Source organism: Mandrillus leucophaeus, unplaced genomic scaffold (genome assembly GCF_000951045.1).
Source record: "Mandrillus leucophaeus isolate KB7577 unplaced genomic scaffold, Mleu.le_1.0 Scaffold103, whole genome shotgun sequence".
NCBI classification, from domain to species: Eukaryota; Metazoa; Chordata; class Mammalia; order Primates; family Cercopithecidae; genus Mandrillus; species Mandrillus leucophaeus.
The window spans coordinates 6107190-6130716 of record NW_012098432.1 but is presented as its reverse complement, the minus strand read 5'-3'; the positions used below and the strand labels follow the sequence as shown (position 1 = coordinate 6130716).

The 23527-nt window shown below is 38.4% G+C and overlaps 1 protein-coding gene across 1 annotated transcript in view; it reads right to left on the bottom strand.

Moving 5' to 3' along the window:
• Positions 1-6403, bottom strand: part of ST6GALNAC3 (ST6 (alpha-N-acetyl-neuraminyl-2,3-beta-galactosyl-1,3)-N-acetylgalactosaminide alpha-2,6-sialyltransferase 3) — a 343179-nt gene extending 336776 nt beyond the window's left edge. The window contains exon 1 of the mRNA XM_011977990.1: positions 6312-6403. Within this exon, the coding sequence (XP_011833380.1) occupies positions 6312-6403 (92 nt within the window). The remainder of the gene's footprint in view (positions 1-6311) is intronic.
• Between the last annotated feature and the right edge of the window lie 17124 nt (positions 6404-23527).

Here is a 23527-nt window from a genome sequence, read left to right as displayed (position 1 = left end):
ATATAATTTGTGTGTGTATATATATACATGATAAAATTGCAGTACCATTAATTGAGCATCTACTATGTTTCTGAAATTATACTAGGTCTCTTACACACATCGCCTCTGATCTTTACAACTACAATGCATGTAAATACCTTTATCCCCCGCTTCATAGTTGAGACAACTGTTCATTAAAAAGATGAATGATTTGCTCAAATTAACAGCTAGTAACTGGTGATGTCAAGATTCAAACCAGGCTCGCCTAAAAAGCTAATGATCTTTCCATCATACAAGGATATCTTATTCTATACTTATGTCATGTGTCCTTATAGATCCTAAATAAGGATCCTGTATTTATTTAGTCATATTTCTGTCTACCCCAATAAGTTATAATACAATGCCTTGAGGAAAAGGATAACATACCCCTGGCTCTGGAAACTTATTATTTGGCACATATTAGATGTGCAAGAAATGTTGGTGAAACAATACATTAAATGAATGAAATAATCTGCTCCTTTCATTTTCAGGCAAAAAAAAAATAGTTATTGCAGTGGATACTGAGATACTTTTAAATTATTGTCAAGAGGCAATATAGTCAAAAGAAAAGATGATTTAGAAACAGGAGAGATGAGATTCTCATCTCCATCTTGGACAAATTAGTTCCTATCTACCTTCTCAACTGCAAAATGGAGAGAAGAGCCCCTTCCCCACAGATTTATGAAGCTTACTTCTGATAAAATCTATATAAATCCTCCCTTTATAGGCTTTCAAGTTCTATGCAGATGCTGACCGATGCTGATGCTCAACTACACATGATGATTTTCTTCGATGACCATTTAATACAAAATATTATTAATACTTTTGTGACAAGAAAATATGAGGGCTAAAGAGATTTGATGTTTTCCATCAATCAATACACATTTATTGGGCAACTGCACCATACAAGATATATGGTTGAAATTCAATCTCTTCTCCCAAAATAATAAAGTTGATGGCAGCAGAAAGTATAAAGGGGAAAAACTAGAATGTATTTATTATAAAATAATGCAATGCCTTTCTTTCTCATCAGGGTTGAAATTCTACAAGGGCTGGAACTGTGTCTGTTTTGGTTGCCACTATGTCATCCCAGTATAATATCTGATATACAGGTGGCACTCAACACTCATTGGTTGAATACACATTCATGGTTGATTATTTAGTAAAATACCGCTGTGGACATTTGTGGTTTCTAAGATAAAGCATCGTCTGGAAATGGACAGTAAAAACAAAGAGAGAACTGAATTTTCTACATGTGAAAAGCAACAGAAATTTGCAGATTGAGAACTGACAAATAGAAGAAGAGAAGGGTTGATGGGAGAAAAGAAGTCCAGGAAAGAGTCAGCAAGCCAGCACTTCAATGGGGTGATCCAAAGACATTTCCTTGGAAAGAAAAGAGAACATCTGAATTTCTACCATTTAGTGGTGAAAGTTCTCAAAGCTACGAAAGAACTCAGAGCTACAGTACTCAAACCATTTCATTGCATAAAAAATGTATTTTCACATAGACACACACTTTCCCCAAGAAGTTTGCTTTGCTTTCCTAGTTTTCATTCTTTTTCCTCCACTTCCTCCTCTCTGGAGACTATTCTAGTGAGGCAACCATGGATGTTAAAGAAACCAGTTTTGACTCAAAGGGAAGTAAACTTTCCCTTTCTGATTCTCTGATCGGGAACATGAGGATAGTAACCTGCCATTTCTCAGAGTGAATGAGGATTGAAAGAAATAAGATGCATAAAAACGTTCAGAACACAGCACCCCCACATATGCTACTTTGGCATAATTATTTTGAGCTAAAAGCACTTTAAAAATGGGAGGTGCAAGATCACTCCGACCCTCCATCTGTTTCCTAAAAGCGGGAGGTGAAATTCCCATATGGATTTCATGTGAAATATCCCTTCTCTATAGTAGAAAGAAAGCAACATTCTTGTCATCAAGGACAGGAAGGTGAGACTAAGAGAATTCTGCACTAACCTTCTTAAAATAAGTCTTATCTTCTAGTCTCTCCACATAATTATTTTCTTTTTCACAACTCACTATTCTTTGTCCAGTTCAGTATGTAAGTGTTCAACAATAACTGTGTCTTTGGGTCTTCATTTCCTCATGAACGATCCAGTGCCACCTAAAATTTGTATTAAATAAATTTTTCTCCCATTGATCTGTCTACGTCAATTCAATTCAAGGTGGGGGGAAAAAAGAAAAAAAAGAATAGAGATAAGATTTTCTATCCCCTACATACATTATGCCTCTAGGACATAGTGAGTGCTCAATAAATGTCGATTTTACTCCCTAGTGCCTATTCTCTCTCTAGTCATCCTACATCACTAGGGAAACAATTTGCAAGTACAGAGGCTCCACTGAGCAGCAGTAGGAACACACATACACACAGATTCTAACACCCTGCCTTTTACCAAATGCAATAGTACCGAGGTCCAACATTTCCAAACAAAGCATAATACACTTGGTAGACATTCTGAGAGTTTTCAACTACAAAGGGCCGTGCTAGTAGCACCTTAAAATACAACCTTTGGGTCTCTTTAGTTTGAAAAATCTTCAAGTAGCTCTTTGATATCAAAGAACATACCTATCTTCGGTAGCTTTAAACTATAATTGCTCAGGCTCCCTGGTGGGAAAAAATAAAGTCTCATAGAGAAAAAGAAAAAGAAAACATCTCAATAAAGGCTTCCAGAGGAAAAAAAAAATGCTCACTGGTTTGCAAAATTTCTTAACAGAGCACTTCCTCTGCACAGCGTGGAGTGGGGCAGCTGCTCGGAAGAAGAAACAAATTACAACAGGAAGAGTCAGGGAAGTATTACAGTGCTCTACGCTGCTCAGCTGTTAACAAGTTAAACATGTTTCTTTCCCATCACAAATTATGGAAATTTGAATTATTTTACCTTCTAAAAGTTGAACAAAATGAATAAAATAAATAGAATCTTCCCAGGACCTTTTGCTTTCTTAGAGTGATGGACAAGTGCATTAACTTCACATAAATTATATGCCTAAACACAGCAGCTAACAACATGCTACCACATACCCATCACTCTGCTTCCCTTAAGCGGGTTGAACTTGACCTTCAAAGCCCTTGAAATGCAAAAAAACCTTACTCTTTTCTGACATTTATGAGTGTCTTTTCTGCTTGACTGCCTTTTACCGCCCAGAAATAATAGTGAAAGCATTGTAGACGAAACCTGCTATAAACACTGACAAATAACAGGAAAGGCAGACAGTTTTATTCCGGGTAGGTTAAAGCTAATCTAATCAAATCTAATTCTCTCTCTTTCTGCAAGCCTACCACTATGTTCAATTTATTTTTTGATTAGAAGTGCACTATGATAGTCCTCTTTGGACTGCAGTTAAACAATAGTGAGGTTTACATTTTCCCTACAAACAATTCTGATAAAACAAAATATTTTAAAGGTTTTTTTTTAAATAAAAAAAATACTCTCAGACCAAAAAAGAAACTGTTTCCCAGTGCTTTTTGACTCTGAAAATGTATTGATTGTTTCTATTCTAACAAATAATATATACCTAAGAGAAAAGTGTTCTTTGGTCCTGGGTTTCAGAAATTTAATAAAAAGAGCTCTTTGAAAATACTGACTAATGGCAGTAAAGACATGACATTATGTGTATTTAAATACTGAATAGTGGGAACAATGAGACTTGTATCTGAAGAATAGTTAGCAATTCAGTTAGCAAGGTACAAAGAGCTATTTTCTTTTCATTGAACAAATGTGTAGTCCCTCGTTAAAAAGAGTGCTTTCTTAGTGAGTGCAAAGGAAGTCTACATGCTCCCCAGATGGTTTTGTACAAATTACCAGTTTGCCTTCCTCCGAAAAGTTTTCCTTGACCAGTAAAGAATCCTGTTTCTTACACTCTTTAATTATGATATAAAGCGAATGCATATGTATATACCCCTCCCTCACACACATACACACACACTTCTACTTATAATGTACCAGTTCTTTCGCAACATCAGTATAGCCCGTTTTAAAGCTTTATATTTAGAAACAGAAGGAATTTTACTGAAGATCTCAGAACAAGAGAGAAAAAAGGCCACCACTTTGCTTTATCTTCTAATTGACAGTGGTGCATAACCCTCATGTAATAGGAAACCTACCACAATATGTTGGGATTCCAATAAGATGTTTAAATGTTTCTTGCATTGACCTTGTGAATGATATAAAGACTGGCAGTTATGATAAACAGCAAAGGACCCCTGCCTTTGGTGTCACTTGGACCTTGGTTCTAATATGAGTTTTTCTATTAACCAGTAATGTGGCCATGGGCTCTTTGCGACTCAGTTTCCTCATGTATAATATCAATAGAGAGGACAAGTGGATTTAATATTTTCTAAAGTTACTTCTAATGCCATATGAAAATTTGTATGGGGCTAAAGATCACATAAGGTGATAGATCAATGCCAGCATAGGGAGAGATGAGGACCCTCATGACATCTACCAAAGCATCTGTGTTTTTCTGATGCCAGTTCTGTTGATCAAGTCTGCAAAAGATACAACACCATGGCAACAGTATTATTGGCAAAATCGGCATTTGAAAAACTCTCAGTAAGGTAGAAAGATTGGTTAAACAATATCTTTAAAATTTACCATGGTAAGTAGGATTCAGTTAAAAAGATTAAAAGGAAAACATGACTCCAATAAAAGATGAGTGGAAATGTTTCCTTTATGTTACTTAAGAGAAGAAAAACCTGAGGTTTTTGTTGACCAGGAAGCACAAAATGATTGACATGGCAGCTTAAGAAAATAATTAATTTAGGGAACTAGGGATTAATCTGGTACAGAGAAGACTTGAGGAGTGTTTTGAGGCTTAATCACTCCTCAAGTCACTCCTCAAGAGGGAGTTGATATGTTTATTTTTGTGCAGAAGACAGGACTAGGTCCACCATGTGGAAGTTCAAGGAGATAGATTTTGACTTCATATAAACAATAATTTTGGTTTTATATATCAGAAAGTGTTTTTTGAGCATTTAGCGTGTTCTGTGCATAACTGACATGTGGGGCTATAGAAAAGGGCACAGAATCGCATTCAAGGATCCCAAGGTCTGGTAATAAACATGCTACAGTGAGAAGAATTGAACACCCCAAATGAATAAGTCATCAAGCAAGGCTCACTTATGACTGCTAAAGGGAAATCTTGTATATATTGGATGACTTGTTAAATCTAACCTCTTTTCAACTTTAATTCCAGGCTACTGGTTCTGGGTGTGGCAAGGCACTTCCTTTAAAAATTGCATCAAGTGAGCCAATCTTACTTACTGGTACTTATACACCAAGTCAGAAATTCAGCCACAAAGAGAACTTGAATTTTAAAAAGAGGAGTCATGGTTACCAGATGGTTCATTCTTTCTACAAACATTTCATAAGGACATCCTGCTCACTGCTCTGTGAAGGGCTGCCCTTGTGATATTGAAAGCCCACTGGTGTTTCACAAACATTCCTCAGTGCCCAGGTACATCAGTGTATCATTTCCCACTATACTGAAGCTACCATTTCTAATACAATAATTTTAAATTGGGACTCAGAATGTTTTAACATCTCATGAGATGGAACATCAAGAAGTACATATTTTCAATGTTGCTGTAATATTAAGTTCCTGAGAAGGTTCATTGCTCATTTCTGGTTTGGGTAATGTTTTATGACAAGCTACAATTAATACAAATCCCAAGAATTATCTTGCAGAGCTCTCAAAATGGTGCTATAAGATTTCCTCAGTGAGGTTGCTAAGTCTTTTGGCCATAAATCTCCCCCAATACCACGGCTTATTCAATTTAAGGCTGCAAGCCCAAGAGAGATTAATGAGATGAGTTGTCCACCAGTCAAGGAAAGAACACAAGATCTATCCTATCTTATTTCATCTTCTGGTTTAATCATTATAAGTGTTATGTAATGTGACATTCACACATTACTGGAGATGTTCAAAGAACAAATTGCACATCACTAATCAGCAGATCATTTTTCATTTTCTTGCAGAATGTAAAATTAATGATGCCCTCCCTTTTTTTATTAAATTCTTAAAAAAACAAGTTATATTAAATAACAAATTGAACATAGGAACAATAAGTATTTTTTTCTTTTGCAATTTCAGTGCTTTTCTCAACACTAACCAATCCCAGCCGTGTTAGAAAAGCGGCTTAAGGAGCTGCTACTTATTTTGTTTCGGTTCGTTAGATCTCTGACAAGCAGCCTGCTCTTTTGGGATCTAAAATGTTCTTTTCCCACTTGATTCTTTCATGTCTGTTATTCCTCTTTAACTTGGTGATTGTAACATACTTGGATGCGATTTCCAATCTGCTAATTGGGTCCTGGGGAGTGTCCCGGCTGGGCTGGGGCAGCGAGGCCACATTGAATTGGCCAGGCCCCATGCTCTCTGCCAGGAGGTGCTCCTGCTCCGGCAGGAACCCCTCTGACATAGGAGCTGCAGGATGCCCCCTCGGCTGGCGTGGCTGATAGAGGTGGGCACCCTGCCTGCAGGCACTGCAGCCTCAATCAGCCCGCCCCTCCAATGTGCTGGGGATTTTAATTAAGAAACCCTTTCGATATGCCGTTGTAAAATATTGAAGAAGGCCCATCAAAAAGAAGCTCATATTCTCTGAAATTTAAACATTTAGTAGGCCCCAGGAACCACTTTATTTTAAAGTTATGTTGGTCACTTAGAACATCCATCTCTTCCTTTCCTGCTCAAAACAAGCCGGTCTCATAGGTTATTCTTCTCCATCTCCGTTAGTACCTACTTCCTTAATAATTCAAGTGTTACTTCCTCCTGACATTTCTCAGTTGGACCTTTCAAATTTAGCTGCAGTTAGACAACACTGTGCTGCTTTGGCTCAACAGCCCGCTCGGTAAATAGGTCGGGACAGGTATGTGTGGATCCCCTCCTACCCTGTTTTATTCACACACCGCTGTCCACCTCCTGGAAGCTGCCTTCCTTCAGGGACACACAGCAGCTGATCCATCATCTATAGTGCGAAAAGGAGGAAATTTAGGGTCACCCTGGGGATGTTACTGCTAGGAAATCAGTTGCCAAATGCAAATGTCCCTGTATGGGATAATGGTGGGAGGTAGTTATGGAATGAGGGAAGAAAATCCATCAAACCTGGATTTGAAACAAAAAGACCTGGCTTCTGGTCCTGGACATGCTATTCACTGCCTATGTCACCTCTCTGGGCCTCAGTCTCCTTGCTGTAAAGATAATATCTGCCTCAATGAGCAGCTGTAGACAGGTACCCACATACCCAAAGAGGCAGCATTCGCAGCTGTGGTAAAAAATCAAAACGGAAACAATATCAGTATTTACCAGAAGGTAAGATGGCTAAATAATAATGAGGTATTTATTCCATGAGTATGCAATCATTGAAAGGAGTGAGGTAGATCTGAATGTTTTATTATGGAACCATCTCCAAGACATATTATGATTTTTAAAAAAGCTTGAAGTAGAAAATTACATATAGTTTGATATCTTTAGTGTTAAAGGATCTACACAGCAATAGTGTACTTTTTTAAGCAGGTTTACCTGAGTGTAAATGAATAGAAACAAGTGCTGGACATACAGAGTGCTAAGAAGGGTTAATCCTGTGGAGAGAGCAGGGAACTGGAACCAGATGTGGCTTATGTGACATTTTTACTTTTATCAGTAATACTTCAATTTCTTATAAAAGAATGCATTTCTTTACTATATGTGTAACTAAAAATTATTTCAAAAGAGAAAGAGTGCTCATGAGATAATGAGTGTGAAACTACTCTGAAAAACGGAAAATGCTGGGTAGATGTGAACTTTTACTATTCACTCTGCCCAGATCACACCACATCTATCCCACCAATTTTCACCTCAGGCAATGCAGGCAAAGCAACTCATTCCCTCCTCCTTCTGTTCCCTCCACAACTAGCTTCAAGAACCCTGTGGAAGGGGGGTTGGGCTTCCATTGGTTCCCTCCCTGTGCACATGACCAAACAGTGAACGTGAGGACATTAAGGCGGAGCCTACATCGGGCCTTAGGTAAAAGCCTGTTGATTAAACCCTCTATTGGCTATGGGCCTCCAAGTACAACATGTAAACCTCTTTTGGGATTCTTTCTATCAATGCTTCATTGGGTCCAACTTGATGGCGTTGGTGCAACCCAGGGTTTCTGGACTACTTTTTTCTCCCTCCATCGATCCCTCTTACCCCTTACCCTGCAAGAAGCCTCGCTAAGCAAATGTTTTTCCTAATGAAACCATTCCTGAATTTAAACTTTTTGCCCCCTTGAGGGTGCTGTCACCCCTGCTGGGAACCCATGATTTAAGCTAACTACTCCATACTATGTGCCAAGTGCTTCTTAAAGCATGGTGCCTGAATTAACATATTTAATCTTTAAAAACATGAAAAATTGGAAGCACAGAAAAGTTAAGTACATACCATAGGTTGCCCAGCAATAAGTGCCAGGGCCGGGATCAGAACCCAGATGGTCTGACTTCCGTCTATGCTCACGACCACTGCCCTATGCTATCTCTCAGAGAAAATGCGCCCAAAAATGCTTGAGAAAAACATCTTGCCTCACAGAGAGAGATCAATAGAGTTTATCCCACATGAAACTGTCACCTTTCAGTGGTGTTTGTAGCAAACAGAGGTTGAGATTAAAGGTAACACACCAAAGTGTAAGTAACATAAGGTCCTATAAACATAGGTTTCAGGAACACAAGGAGGAGGAAAGAACAAACCTGCTTTTATTGGAGTTTATGGCACTTAGAGATACAGCTTCTTCTTAGACAAGATGAGAATATACAATGGCATGAGACGTACTTTGGAGGGGGGAGTGTGGTTCTACGTGACACACACAGTAATCAGATTTTTGAGTCCCACACTTTCATATATGAAATGAGCAAAGCACAACGTGTTCATTTTTCTGCTCTCTATAGTGGAGCATGGGTCGGTGGGCATCTTTTCAACCTCTCATCCAGGACTCCCAAAATAGAGCTCTCCCCTCTGACTCTGACCATCACCCGTGTTTTACATTCACAGAGTCCTGCTCACATCTCTGCACATAGCATGTTCTTCTCTCCATTCATCCAAGTGCATTTTTTTTTTTAGAATAAAATTGAATCTTATCCCCTAACTCAGACAAGCACACATCCTGCCCCCTTCTCGGAGACACATACCATTCAGTCAGACCTGTTTTCTTCCTCATCTGAGCTTCCACAGCAGTTACTGCTTGCACCACCCATCTGAACTTCTTTGCAATGAGAGTTCACTTGACAACTATGTGTGCCATTCCTTCTCTTATACCACAAGTTCCATGGGTGGTGAGGACTGCTTAGAACTTATACTTCTAGTTGCTTTGTCCGGGGCCCAGCACACAGTGTGATGCCTGCAGGGATGAGGAGACTGGTGTCTGATGTAGTTTGCTGCCTAGAATGTGTTGTGTTAAAACATTCATATCAAGGTAGTGGGGGAGACATTGTTTTTTTCACTCTGCAGGAAAAAAATTGGACCCCTGGCCTTACAAACACATCATTACTGGGTATAAGGTTGGAGAAGATACAACAATCATTTCAGCATCAAGCTTCCACTGTGATTTTACCGTGATTTTACCTTTCTCCCAAAGCTTCTAGACAACAGTCATACCTTAGACCCACAGGCTCCAAAGGTAGCCAATTAAAATCCTGGTAAGCAGAAGAGTCTGGCCTCTTAGTCAAATAATGAATCAGTATCTCAGAGATGAGTGGGAGATGTGACCTCCCATGCCACTTCTCAACTGGACAGTGAATTGTAGGTAATAGGCACATGGCTCCCAAGGCAGGCTGATTGCTAAACCCATTCTGCTGCTTACAAACTTTAGGACCTTGGACAAAGGTACTTAACAACTTTGCACCTCCATTTCTTTATCTGTAAAACGGGATTAAAGCTGTATTCTTACCCCAAGTTAAATGTGGCACACTTAGAAGAGTGTTGCTAACTCTACTATTGTTTGCAAAGGTGCATATAATCAAGAAAGAAGAAACTGGCAGATGCTCTGGATAATGTGAAGAACAAACCCGCCCAATGGACTAACTTTTAACGATGCTCAAAGTCTGGGGTATCAATGTGCACATTTCTCACGTGACAGTCATAAAGCAGGCTGGCTTTTATAATGCCTGCGATTTGGGCTAGAGATGACAGAATCATTCTTTAATTAACCTGCTGCTACCAGAGGATCCTATATAAACCACAGTACTCATCTTTTAAACAGATGAACTTTTCACACCTACTAAAATGAATCCAAAGTAATTGCTGTTATCTTGGGGGTTGGGGAGAGGCTTCAGTTTACTGTGACCAAATAACTCCATTTCTGAGGGGATTTGTGCACCATCCCACACTCAGCTGGTGCCAATAAATGCAACAACAACAAAAAAATGAAAACCTACAACTGACAAAATGCAAACTTAAAAATAACTTCAACTGCCCTTTTTCTCTTAGCTAAACAAATTATCGCAATAATGATGTTGGGCAGCAATTATGACCAAATTCACAAACACACACACGCTATAATCATTTGTGCAAAATGAGAAATCGCTTCACCTAAAAATGCTTTTCATGGCTAAGGACATGTAAACACAGGTTCTCTTCAAGACTGTTTTCCCAAGTACTCACTGACTACTGCTTATCCAACCTTGAATGAAGGGAAGGCTGAGTTAGTTCTAGTTTTAAAACTTCTTTCTTTTTAAAAAAAGTTATTATCGATTTATTCTAACAACCATCTCTGGCAAGATCAGAAGACCAGAATTCAGAGCAGATTGAAGAACATACACCTTTTGGTGTAAATTATTTCATTTCATTGTGACTTCTTGTAGGACATTTTAAATGGTGTGGGTCTTGTATAGACCATCTCTCTCCAATTTTCCAGAGACAATACAGGTGAAAAGGAACTCTGTGACTTTCAATTAAGTGACAAAGTCTTCAGGCTTCAATTGTCCCACTTTCCTGGTGCACCCACAATCAAAGCAGCTGTCCTAGGTCTAGAGCAAGGGCACTTCCTACCTCAAACCAATCTTCACAATTCCCAGCTGGTTCAGCTGAGGCATGGCCAGGAGGGAGGCCAGTGGCTTCATATCAACAAGTGAGGCACTTTGTGAATAAAAGCAGCAAGTCATGGCATCTCATTCCACCCACAAAGGGGAGGAATGTTGCCCAAGGTCGAGAGCAGAGATTGGCATTAAACCTCCCTCTTGAGACTCTCATGTATCCAGGAGCATGGAAAAATAAAGGCCAGGAGGAGGCCTACTCTCTGGCATTTACAGGAGACTGGCGTCTGATGTACTTTGCTGTTCAGAATGTGTCTGTGTTAAAACATCTCTGTGGAGGGAGTGGGGGAGCCATTGTTTTGTTCACTCTGCAGGAAAAAATTGGACCACTGGCCTTACAAACACATCATTACTGGGTATAAGGTTAGAGAAGATACAATAATCATTTCAGCTCCAAGCTTCCACTGTGATTTTACACTGTGATTTTACCTTTCTCCCAAAGCTTCTAGACAATAGTCATAGCTTAGGCCCACAGGCTCCAAAGGTAGCCAATTAAAATCCTGGTAAACAGAAGCATCTGCCCTCTTCTCTCTTACTGTTTCCTCTGTGGCTAGAAATAAAGAGTGGATGGAAAGGCCTGTTACTCTTCAGACATATTTGATCCTGGGAGGCTGAAACAAGTAAGACCAAACTGATGACTGCCTCCTTCCAGTAGAATGTTCCCTGTGATATCTCAGCTTATGGCTGTCTGTCTAGTTCTGTATGTCTTTCCTGTCTCTCCATCTGTCTCATTCTCTCTGCCTTCCTGTATGTCAGGATGTTGGTGGGGCGGGTCAGGGAGGGGGAGGTGGTGCAGTGGGGTGTGCCTTCCCTCTTCCTCTTTGTGTGTGTGCGTGTGTCTGTTTTCATCTCCCTCTGTCTCTCTGTCCCTGTTTCTCACTCTGCATGTATCTTCCTGCATCTGTTTCTTGCTGTTCTGTCTCTGTTCCTCTCTGCCAATCTCTCTGCATCTATCTATCAGGAGGCTGTCATTCTGTGTCTCTCTCATGGTCATTCAATCTGTCAGAGCTGCACAATGACTTTTTTGGCCCTAGTCACTTCTGCCCTCATGAGCACCTTCCCCTATAGAAAAAAAAAAAGATGAAAACATATTTTAGGACTACACTGGCATAAGGCAAGTTTATATAATCCATGCTGAATTCACTAATAAATATTCATGATTTTTATTAGATTCATTTTTTATTGATTTTTTAAAGGATTAAAACATCTTTGTAGAGCCCTAAAACTGTCATGGTCCCAGCACCATACCTATGGTGTCTCATGGGTAAGTCACATTACACACACACACACACACACACACACACACACACACACTATCCTCCCGACCAGGGGCCTGGCCTACTGTTGTCTCAGATTAGAAGACTGTAGGTTAGGTCATCTTATCCACTTCTGCTCTAGACTCTGGGGCTCATGTTATTTTTTTCCCACATTCTTTTACTTCTCACAGATTAGGTTGGGAACCCCTGTCTCTTTCTTATATTGGAATGCAAAGATCTAAGCTTCTGGTTAGAGCTTCAGGATGGAAATGAATTAAGAGTGTGTTCTCACAGGCTTTAGTTCTAGGTTAGACACAAGGAATTCTCTATGTGGTCAGTTCTAGTCCACGAAACATCTGCCTCAGGATGCAGCTGAGCTCCAGGAAGGGCTCAGATCTTCCTTTCCTTGCCTCATTTCCTGCCTCTCTTAAGATGAGAGCTGGCTGGGTAAAGGCAGTAGGATTGTGTGGCCATCTATCTCCCTATTCAGAAACAACTACCCACACCCCATTGTGACATGACTTACACCCACTATCATTTCTCTGGATGCCTTGGTATCTCATATGTAATCAAGCTTGATTTGTCTGCTTGGGGGACTGAAGGACAATGACATATGGTGTAAAAGCAAGTTCAACTCAATTTGATCACCTTTGCTTGTGGAGACTAAGAAACCTTATATGAGAATCCTTAACAATAGTTTGCCTCCAAACCTAATGATCATGCACACTCTTGCCTCAGGAGATTGTTTCAGGTTTGATATTTGACTGTTTAACTCATTTCTATAATAGTCCTAATTAAAAAGTCTCTTGCAAAAAAAAAAAAAATCCTCAAGCATTTTGCTATCTCCCTGGGAAATAGAATAAAATAAAATTGATTTTCTTCTTTATCAGCAAAACTTGTAAATTGAAGGCACAAATCCCAGGAAGCCAGTACATAAAATTTATCTTAATGTTGCTAATTGGACCCCGAAATACCCTTTTTTATTTGTTCAAGTTTTGGAAAACAACTAAATTCCACCTGTTCGTTCATACTTGCCTATCTATCTCTCCAGACCCCAGTAGAATAGAAAATATGTCCAATGTGCACCTCATAAACATTATCTTACTTTTAGAAGAACTATTTGACTGTTTCTGGCTTCAAACTTTCCTTTTTGTCAGTTTTTGCTTACGATGATGTACCTACTCTCCCTATTTTCTTTTATTTGCTAGTGGATTTCCCTCTCTGATCCTTCTGTGTTATCAACATACATTTACCTTCTAATTTCCTTCTGGTGTCAGAGATCTGTGAGCAATTCGCTTTATTTAACACTAGAGGAAAAAAAAAATAAACTTATAAATCTAATAGTAGTAATACTTTAAAGCATAAATTTCTGTTCTTTCAACATCCTATGCATTTCTAACTTGGTTCTCCGGCATTTCCATTGGTTTGATCCAATCCCAAGATTCTCATCTTCCAACAAGTCAGGGCACAAAATAGATGAATGACAAAGACATCAGGTTCCCAGTAACATAATCATAAAGGTTCCCTTATACATGGTCACATGATGTCACTAAGTTAGGTTCAACATGTGAAATTTCCAAACAATTTGAATCACAAAATCTGAAGAAAAAAACACCAAGTATGTGAGATATATGATCACACTCATTCACAGAGGTTCACCTTGAGGGGCACAGACAAAACAATAGCAATGAAAACACTAAGGTTGATGCCTGTATTTCTATTTCACTCTCCATCCCACTCCAGAATCACTGAAGAAATAGGAAACTTAGGAAAAATGGAGCATTGTTGCATAGGAAAGTAATCTGATTATTTAAAGTCATGACAAGATGAATAGTGTTAACATTTCAAAACAAAACTTAGGCAAGAGATCAAAAGGGGCAAGACGTGGAGAAGCACAGTTTTACCAAACAGGCCAGATTTTCTTTATATTCCTTATTTCCAAGTGATATGGTAGGTCCTGACCCCTCATGCCTTCCTCCAAGTTAATGAGACAAAAAACACAGGTTGGTTCTTGAGGGTCTTGCTCATGTATACATAACAATTACAGTGAGCTCTAGACCAGAGCACCTGAATGTGTTTCAGTTTGTTTAAATATAAAGATTCTATTATAACACAGAAAAAAAGAAAAATCATTATCAATTCAGGTAACAAAGTAGTACATCGAAGCTCAATGTGAGCTTTTTTTTTTTTTTTAAAGAAAATGTTTCTTCTTTTAAAGAAAAAAATTGCAAATTTTCAATACTCTGTAACATCAACAAATAATAATATAAAAGCAAACAAACAAAACAAAACTAGTACCTAGCTCAGTGGTCTTACCATTATCCCAGAGCACTCTTGGGTACTGTGGAAGCTCAGAGGTCACTGAGGGATAGGGGCATTCAGGGGAAGGAGGCAACCCATGGAGGAAAGTATCACTGTTTTTTTTTTAATTTTTGAGACAGAGTCTAGCTCTGTCACCCAGGCTGGAGTGCACGGCATGATCTTGATCTCAGCCTACTGCAAACTCCACCTCCTGGGTTCAAGCAATTCTCCTGCCCAGCCTCCCAAGTACCTGGGATTACAGGTGTGTGCCAACATGCCCAACTAATTTTTTTTTCCTTTAAGTAGAGATGGAGTGTCACCATGTTGGCCAGGCTGGTCTGGAACTCCTGACCTCAAATGATCCATGTGCCTTGGCCTCCCAAAGTGCTGGGATTACAAGTGTAAGCCACCACATCTGATCGGGGAAGTACACTTCTATGGGTTTTATACAGTGGGTTCTCCATAAGACATTGTTACAAGAATATTTCTAGTACTCTAAAAAATTAGTTTGAACATATAGGCGATTCCTCTAATTTCAGAAAAATCACAATAAAGCTGATCCATGAGAAACAGTAATTAGTGCCATTTTAAATGACTTTGTTCAGGTGTCACTGCTGCACTATTGATAAAACTAAAACTGGAAATTACCTAAATATCCAATAATCAAGTATTGACATATACTGAGTATTGAGTTTTAGGCAATATTGATACTAGGTTTTAAATGTGTTGACATGGGGAGATGTTCATAATAAACTTGAAGGATTTAAAACATATCATGAAAGATTAAGTATAGTATAATTGCATTTGTAATGTGTATGTATTTATCACACATATAAAATCATATATAACTCACATAAATACACATACATACATGGATATGAATATGTCTCCCTAAGTCTCTTTTTCCTTCCTCCATTCCCTCTCACCTGAAATTCCTCACAAACACTTAATATAACCAGTCTCTCAAAGTAGGACAAAGGGAAGAAAAAGGACTAAACAGGTGAAACCAGAACCCTTCAGCAAGCAGAAGGAGAAAAAATAAGGAACACATATAATTCTTGTCTCCTCATAAAAGACAACTATAAACTGTTTCTAATCATTTTAGGTGACTTGAGGGCATTGATTTAGAAATTTTAAAAGTCTATTTTTCATGCATCGCACCTTCTCCATTTGTCTTTTCCATGACAAGCTGAAGTAATTTCCACTTCTCTGGTATCGTCAGTTGAGCTAACATGCATAGAAGTGCCCACTACAGCACCCAACACCTGGTATGACCTCAATAGATGTTTCCTTCCTCCCTTACTGCCAATTTGGTCTAAAAATGTGTTAATGATCTTAAGTAATAATGAATCCAGGCCACATGAATTCACTTTGCCTTGAAAATTCCTCAATAGGCAGTATAATTGAGTAGCAAAGTGAAGTTTGAGACCTTCCCAAGGACCAGACATTTGAAAATGAGAACAAGATGCTGAATAGGCCCAAGCCACAGCCAGTTTGTAGTCATTATTCTCTGGACCTGGCTCCAGCATTCTGATTAAACAGAAGGGTGCTGTCTGTTGGCCAGGTTTCATTTTCCGACACTCTTCCCAGTGATCTTGGCCCCACTTGAGTCCCCATCTGTGTGCCTTTGAACACTGTGCATGCTCTGTGCAGATGAGTGCAGGCACACTGCTGGACGAGCTACCCACACACTCCCCAGCAGGCTGCAGGCATCTCTGGCCAGCTTCCCTGCTGAAAAGCGCTGGGGCTGCAATCCAATGGCTCTCTCAGGGTGGAACCAAATGAGAATATATTTTATGACATTCATTCACCTCTTTACTACATTAATACAGAAAATGAACTCATAATTAAGTGTGCATTTGTTTAATGTTATTTTTTCCTAAGGCCTCTAAGAGAGAAAATTTGCAAACAAAGAAAAAAATCTATATCGATTTCAAGGCAATCTCTCAGGGCAATAATATCTTCAGTTAAAAGGGAAAAATGTTTGAATTAAGGTGTCTGCACAAAAATATCAGTTAGTGGCTCTGCTACTTACTATCCATGAGACTTTAAACAAGTTATTAAACCTCTCTGTGCTTCAGCTTACCAATCTGCAAAATGAGATAGTAATAGTAATTACTCAAAGGGTTATGATGATATTAAAGAGTTAAATGTATGAAGTGCTTAGAACAGTGCATGCCATAAAGTGAGCATAATATAAATGTTTGACTGATAAATAAATGCATAGTTGGGTGGAGGGAAGTAAGGCGATATTCAGTGAGCATCTACTCTATTTTAGGAGATTTCATGTATTATCTCATTTGCCTCTATTATCAATTTGTAAATGAGTATTATTTATTGACCTTATTTTATAGAAAAGGTTCAAGTGGAATAAAGTGACTTGCCCAAGTTTGCATGCTAGTAAATGGCTATGGGATTTATAAAGAAGTCTGAGTCCAAATCTTTGTAGCATACTATGCACATAACATTATTTAATTCTAAATTCTATGCCCATTATTTCATTTAATTCTTACAAGAATCCTTTCTGATAAGTATGTAGCACCAGCCCTTGTCTCTACCCATATAGTGCATTCAACTCAACTCAATCTTCTGTCTCTGGTGGCAGTAATAAGTATGTGTAACAGACGGTCACAGTGCTCACCCCAGCTGAAACAGGTATGGATTTAGCTTCCCTAGTGGCACATTAGGTATTCATTTACCAAAAATGATAAATGCTGAAAGTACTATGCAAGAAATATAATCTATCTACCCGAATTGGAAAGGACTAGTAGTTAGCTCTAGGAAGAAAAGAGAGACACTGGAGAGTAACAGTCGCCAGAATTTCCGTACTCTATTATCAACATATTTTTGAGAATATACCCGAAATGTACTCAAACAAAAAGTAAGCAGTAACAACTGATTAACTAAAATAAATAGGATTTCTGAAACTGTCTCTAACTTTCCACTAAGGCAATCACTAATTCAGAACATAGCAAAGGGTGGAGTAGAGAAAGGGGCAACTGGAAAAGAGAACAGAATAGGGAGAATGAAGTCAAGCTGAGAAAGAAGCAAGAGAGAAACGGCGAAGGAGAAGTGGAGGGAGAAGGGAAGAACAAATAAGAGAACGAAAAATGAGAAAAGGAGCAAGCACAAAAGAGAAAGGGCAAGATGAGAGAAAAGGAAGAGAACACAGGAGAGAGTACCAATGTTTAGCAAGCACCCCACTTTCTCTCGAACTCTTTATGATAGGAAAACACACAGAACTCCTCCAGTCGACTAACCTCTATCTGTGCGCTGTTTCTCAAGTTGCTTTTAAAAAGAGGATCTCTACTAAGTTTTGTGAACTTTCTTTCTAATGCTTCATATTTCTTTTCTGAATTCTGAGGAGATTCCAGTAACGCTCCTGAGGTCCAGTGTGCCTGGTACAGGAGTCACAGTTGAGCTTTGGCTCTAAAACCTGAGGAGCACTCCTGAGGAAGTGGCTACCATGGACGCCACTTCCGCCTCCGGCAGCTGCTGGCAGACATGACTCCAGGCACTGCAGCTCTGAACCAGCTCAAGTGCTGCACTCACTTGATTATGGCCACTACTGCCTCTGACAAGCCATCAAGAATACTAATCATCCTTTCCCACAAAGGCTCCTCTTTCCCGTTTCTTCTGTAACAACATTCCCCCCACCCCCGAAACTCTGGAGGCCTGTTGGCTTGCGCAGGTTGATTGATAACAACTGTGTCTTTCAGCAAACGATTCCACCCCTGAGGATCACAGATGGCGAATGACTTGCGGTAATTTTCTTACCAAAGAACACGGGGCTCAGGCATCTAAGCCATATTCAGCAGAGAATCCTTTCCAGTCAGATCCACAGAGGAGGCTTTTCGCAGCCATAAGCTTTCACTTGAGTTGTTATCAGAGTTTTCCATCACTGACTGTTTAAGAAAATATTAAAATGACTCCACATAAACTGCTGCTCTACAATTTCAGTTCCCCTGCCTGGTTGTGTGTGCCCAAATGCAGTCTAGGGGAAGCATGTTGGTGCTGTCTGCTGTCTGTCTCCTCAGGTGTGCAAAATCTCCCTGGGAGCCAAGGGGCCTCCTCAGTCAGCAATGGTGACAAGAAGAGATGGATAAAGTTGTATCAAATGTCTGCTGACCTTAGTGAGGGGAGACAGAGCCACATAATTGTCCACAGAAAGGATTATCCATTCTGGTCATTGTACTCAAATGCTTAGAAAATTCTGAACATTCTTCTTGCCTGAGGGAAAGTCCTACGCGATGAACAGAACCATTTTGGTGTGAAATCCACCTGATTTTAAATCCTGACTTTACCATAAACACATTAGCTCTGTGACTTTGAGCAAATTACTTGACTTTCCTAAACCTTGGTTTCCCTTGTCATGAAAATAGGACAAATAACACCTAACTTGGGACGTTGTGGTGAGGATTAAATAAGATTATGTAGATGTGGCAGGCAAATTTACTAAAATTACTTTTAAATTGCAACATTTTCTGTTTATTTTTCTTTTCTTCTCCATTCAAGCAGATAGACAAAATCTCTTTCATTCTCTGCATCAGGGATTTGGTTTCCTCAAAAAGTAGAGGTAACCAGATATCAAAGGCTCTTCTTGACTTATGTAAAGACTGAAGTCCATTAAAAAAAAGAATGCCTAGCAATAATGAGAGTACATGATACTGAAAGATACCATTTATTATAGCAACGAAAGACACTGATGATCTAAATAAGTAGATTTGGATAGAAATATAGATAGAAATACTCAACATTATAATGTTACAAAGATATCAACTCTTCCCCAAAACTATAAATTTAATGAAATTTAATAAAGATATTAAAAATTTCCAAGCCAGTTATAAAATTTCTGTAAAAATGCAAAAGGCCAAGAATGACCAAGACATTCCTGAAGAATAAGGTCTAGGGGTGAGAATGTGGGAGGAGACTTCTGTAACCAGACTTAAAGCTTATTGTAAAGGTATAGAAGCTAGTGGCAGTATGGTACTGACTCAAAGACAACAGACCAAAGGCACACCACAGACAGCCCAGAAATAAATCCAGGCATATGGGGAAATTTGGTAGATGACAGAAATATTATTACACATTATTGGGAAAGGTAAATGATGCTGAGACAATTAATAGCCATATTAAAACATAGATGAAATAAGACTCCTTCATGTTAAGTTAAAGACATAGATGTGTATATTTGTGCATACACAGGTACATATGTAGAAATATATGTGCGCATATATATATATACACATAAACATATACATATATGTCTTTAACTGACCTGTTATGAAGGAGGGGGTCTTATTCCATCTATTTTTTTGAATATAGAAATTAATTGTTTCCACTTATATTTTCCCAATGATCTGAAATGTCATCTGCCATATTTACATATATGCATGGATTCATTTCTGGGCTTTCCATTGTGTCTCATTGGTCTGTCTGTCTTTGTGTCAGTACCACACTGCCCAAATATATCAGTACCACATTGCCCAAATATATAAGCCCATATGTAAATACACACACACACACATGCATACTCAAATATATATGAAGTTGGAGTAAAAAAATAATTTTAAAAATAAGACACCAAAATATCAACCATAAGGAATAGTTTGATAATTTGGCCACCTTATTTTTTTAGTTTATTAAAATAATTTATTTCAAAAAGTGAAAATGTACATTGCAAATTGGGAGAAGATATTGAAACATGTATAACTGACACTGGATTAGTAAGCAGAACATACAAGAACTTCTACAAATCCATTAAGTAGGGGAAAACAACACAAAATCAAAATGGGTAAAAATCATAAACAGACATTTCACAAAAGATGAAATAAAAATATCAATTAAAAATGCAAATATTCTCAGCCGAACTGATTTGCCAAAAAGGTAAATTGAACTGTAAAGCATAAATTCATACACACCAAATTGACAACTTTTAAAAATGCTGAAAAAACAAGTGTTGGCAAAGATGTGGAAAAACAGTACTTCTTGTATTCTACTTACATTGAAAATATTATTTTATTTTGGAAAATAATTTTGCATTATATAGTAACATTAAAGACTGCTCATGGTTTCGTTAGGCAATGCCATTCTTAAGTGTGTATGTACATTTGGGCACCCCTTCCATGCAGGCGCAACAACGTCTAAGAGAAGATTGGCAGCATTATTCCTAACACTGCCAAACTAGAGTTGACTTAACGGTTCACCAACAACACATAGATAAGTGAACTGTGGTTTAATCACACAATGGAATACTATATCACAGTACAAACTAAGAAGTAGATTCATCCACCAGCATGGACGAATCTCAGAAATCATGTGGAATCAAAAAGGCAAGTGGCAGAAGAAATACACGTAGATGATATCATTAATGCAAATCTAAAATCATGCAACACTAAAAAAATACACTGTTTAAGATCGTATACATAAAGGGTAAAATTATACAGGAAAGCAAGATATTGATAAACACAAAAAAACCTTACCCCTCTCAGGGGATATAGGAGGCATGGCTAAGGAAGTTTAAAAGGGGGCTATGAAATCGCATTATATTTTTATTTATATATCTTACATGTTTTATATATATATATTACATATATAAAATATTTCAGAATAATTTTAATTTACTTATGTGATGCAATGAAGGTTAATAAGATGTTAGTAGAGGTTTGATGGAAGTTATTATGAAAGAAGGATTGTTTAACATTCTGAAAAGTTATCCAAAGCCATTGTGTCTCTCTACTGGAAGATGTGGGTTGCAAATATAAAACCTGGAAATGCTAGCTATTTCCCCTTCATAAAGGAATAGATCTCAGATTCAATGTCATATCACAGTCAGAAAACATTAAGGAAGAATGAAACTAGTACTTTGATAACACTGTTGAACTGCTGAATCAAGCCAGTCTTGAAGCTTGTACCACATGTGACCCATTCAGATACACAAGACAGTAAATACTCTTATTTAAAATACATGATACGGAAAGAAGATAATGTTCTTAAATACTAGCCAGCAATCAAGAAAATAAAACAGTAGAACCTAATGCTAGGTATACTCAGGAAGACTTCTGTAGTAGAGGGAGAGAGAATCAGGAAGACAAATAGAAAAAAAGATTTACACCCCATCCCCACCAGTAGAGACTCAATTTTTGCCCACGAAGCATCCTGAGGGAAGACCTTAGGATAGATCCTGGGTACTGTTTGAGTCAAGGGGCAACTAGCCAAGTGTGACAGATGAACAGTGACCAGAATTTTGGCATGGTACTAACAGGTTGGTGCAGAGCTCCAAGAAGGGCCAAGGTTAAACTTCCTGCCACCTGGGAGGGATGGGGACATTAAAATCAGAGTTCAATATTTCAAAAATGTGAAATGTTCTATTTCTTGCATATCTGAGTTTACGGACTAAGATTCAAATCTGCTACATAAGCAAAGTGCCCAACAAAGAATTTCCGAAAGCAGGCCTTGGAAGACACTAGTGTCCCTTGAAGGAGGGTTTCATGCTCATATAGGTTTAAATGTTGTGTACCACAACTTGTGCTTATTGATTCATATTGCACCTTAGCATATTAAAGTCCTGCAATGAATCTTTTCCTAAATGCCTTTGAGCAATGAACATTTCTAGAGAAACATCTATCAAAAGCCGAGAAGCTGGAATTGCACTTAACACATCTTGGAAAACACAGTCTCCGTAGAGCATAGTCAGCTTCTCTGTCTACGGGGACGTCACACTGTTATTCTCTCACTCAGTACACAAAGCAGAACCCTGGGCTCCATTTATTGCAGTCTCAGAGAGTGACATTTTTCCATCTTCCAGTGAAGAAATGGCCTTCTGCCAGGTCTGAAATCACAAGATGAATTTCGACATTCCCTGAATTTGAGTGCTTCTGCTGTCACAGTAACAAACTGTTGGTGAAAGGTTTTACCAGTAACTGTTAAATCACATAAGTTTGTCAGGACGACGGTAAGAGAGTACCCTGGGAAAGCACCCCACTCCACCCCATTCCTTTAAAATACCGATGTATGCATTTACTGTTTCTTGCAGAGATTAGAAATCAGACAAAGAGGACTGGGGCTAGCACTTAAAAAATAATATGAGAATTTAATAAGTTTAGACTACAGAATTGCTGACATTCTTGTATTGATTGAAGGGGTTTAGGCTGCAGAAATAGCTTTCACTCATGTTCCACTCAAGGTTCTTGAATTGCTTACTTGTAGATTCCTGATGTGAAATGATGAGTAATGGGTAAGGAGGCTGATCAGAGATAAGATTGAGCAAAGTGAAATGCCTGAATTACAGGAGGTTGGGAGAGATTGGGGGAAAAGTCATAAAAGATTGCACAAGCTTGCTATAAGCCACCATGCTGTTAAAATAGTTACAGAGTTGGGTCCTCTAACATCCCTTCGCACAGCAGGTATGTTTTTAAAAGGGTAAATTAGAATTTTTATAAAAACTTTAAAAATTTAAGATGGGATGGAAAGGTTCAAAGACTAATAGGACATAAACTTGCTTATGTATAATCATATATATATATATACGTATAATGTACCCACAGGTGCACACATGCATAATTGATCCATAGTTTGAAGAAGTTTTTATTATTAAGATTTTTTAAGATGACACCTAAGCAAAAGTCTCTTGAACTACGAATGTACTTTGCAAACATTAGAAAGGAAAATATGAAAATATTAACGATGCCTGACTTTGAATGTTGTGATTATGGCTGGTCTTTTTCTCTCTTTTAGTTTTATATATACTCCAAAGTTTCTGTGATAAATGGGACTCTCACCTGTGGGCCATAAAACATGTTACCACTGGATGAAGCAGTGAGATTTTTAACAATAGACTCCCATAGTATATAAAGCACAGGAGTGGCACAGAGAGTATGCGTGGAGGGAAGTAAA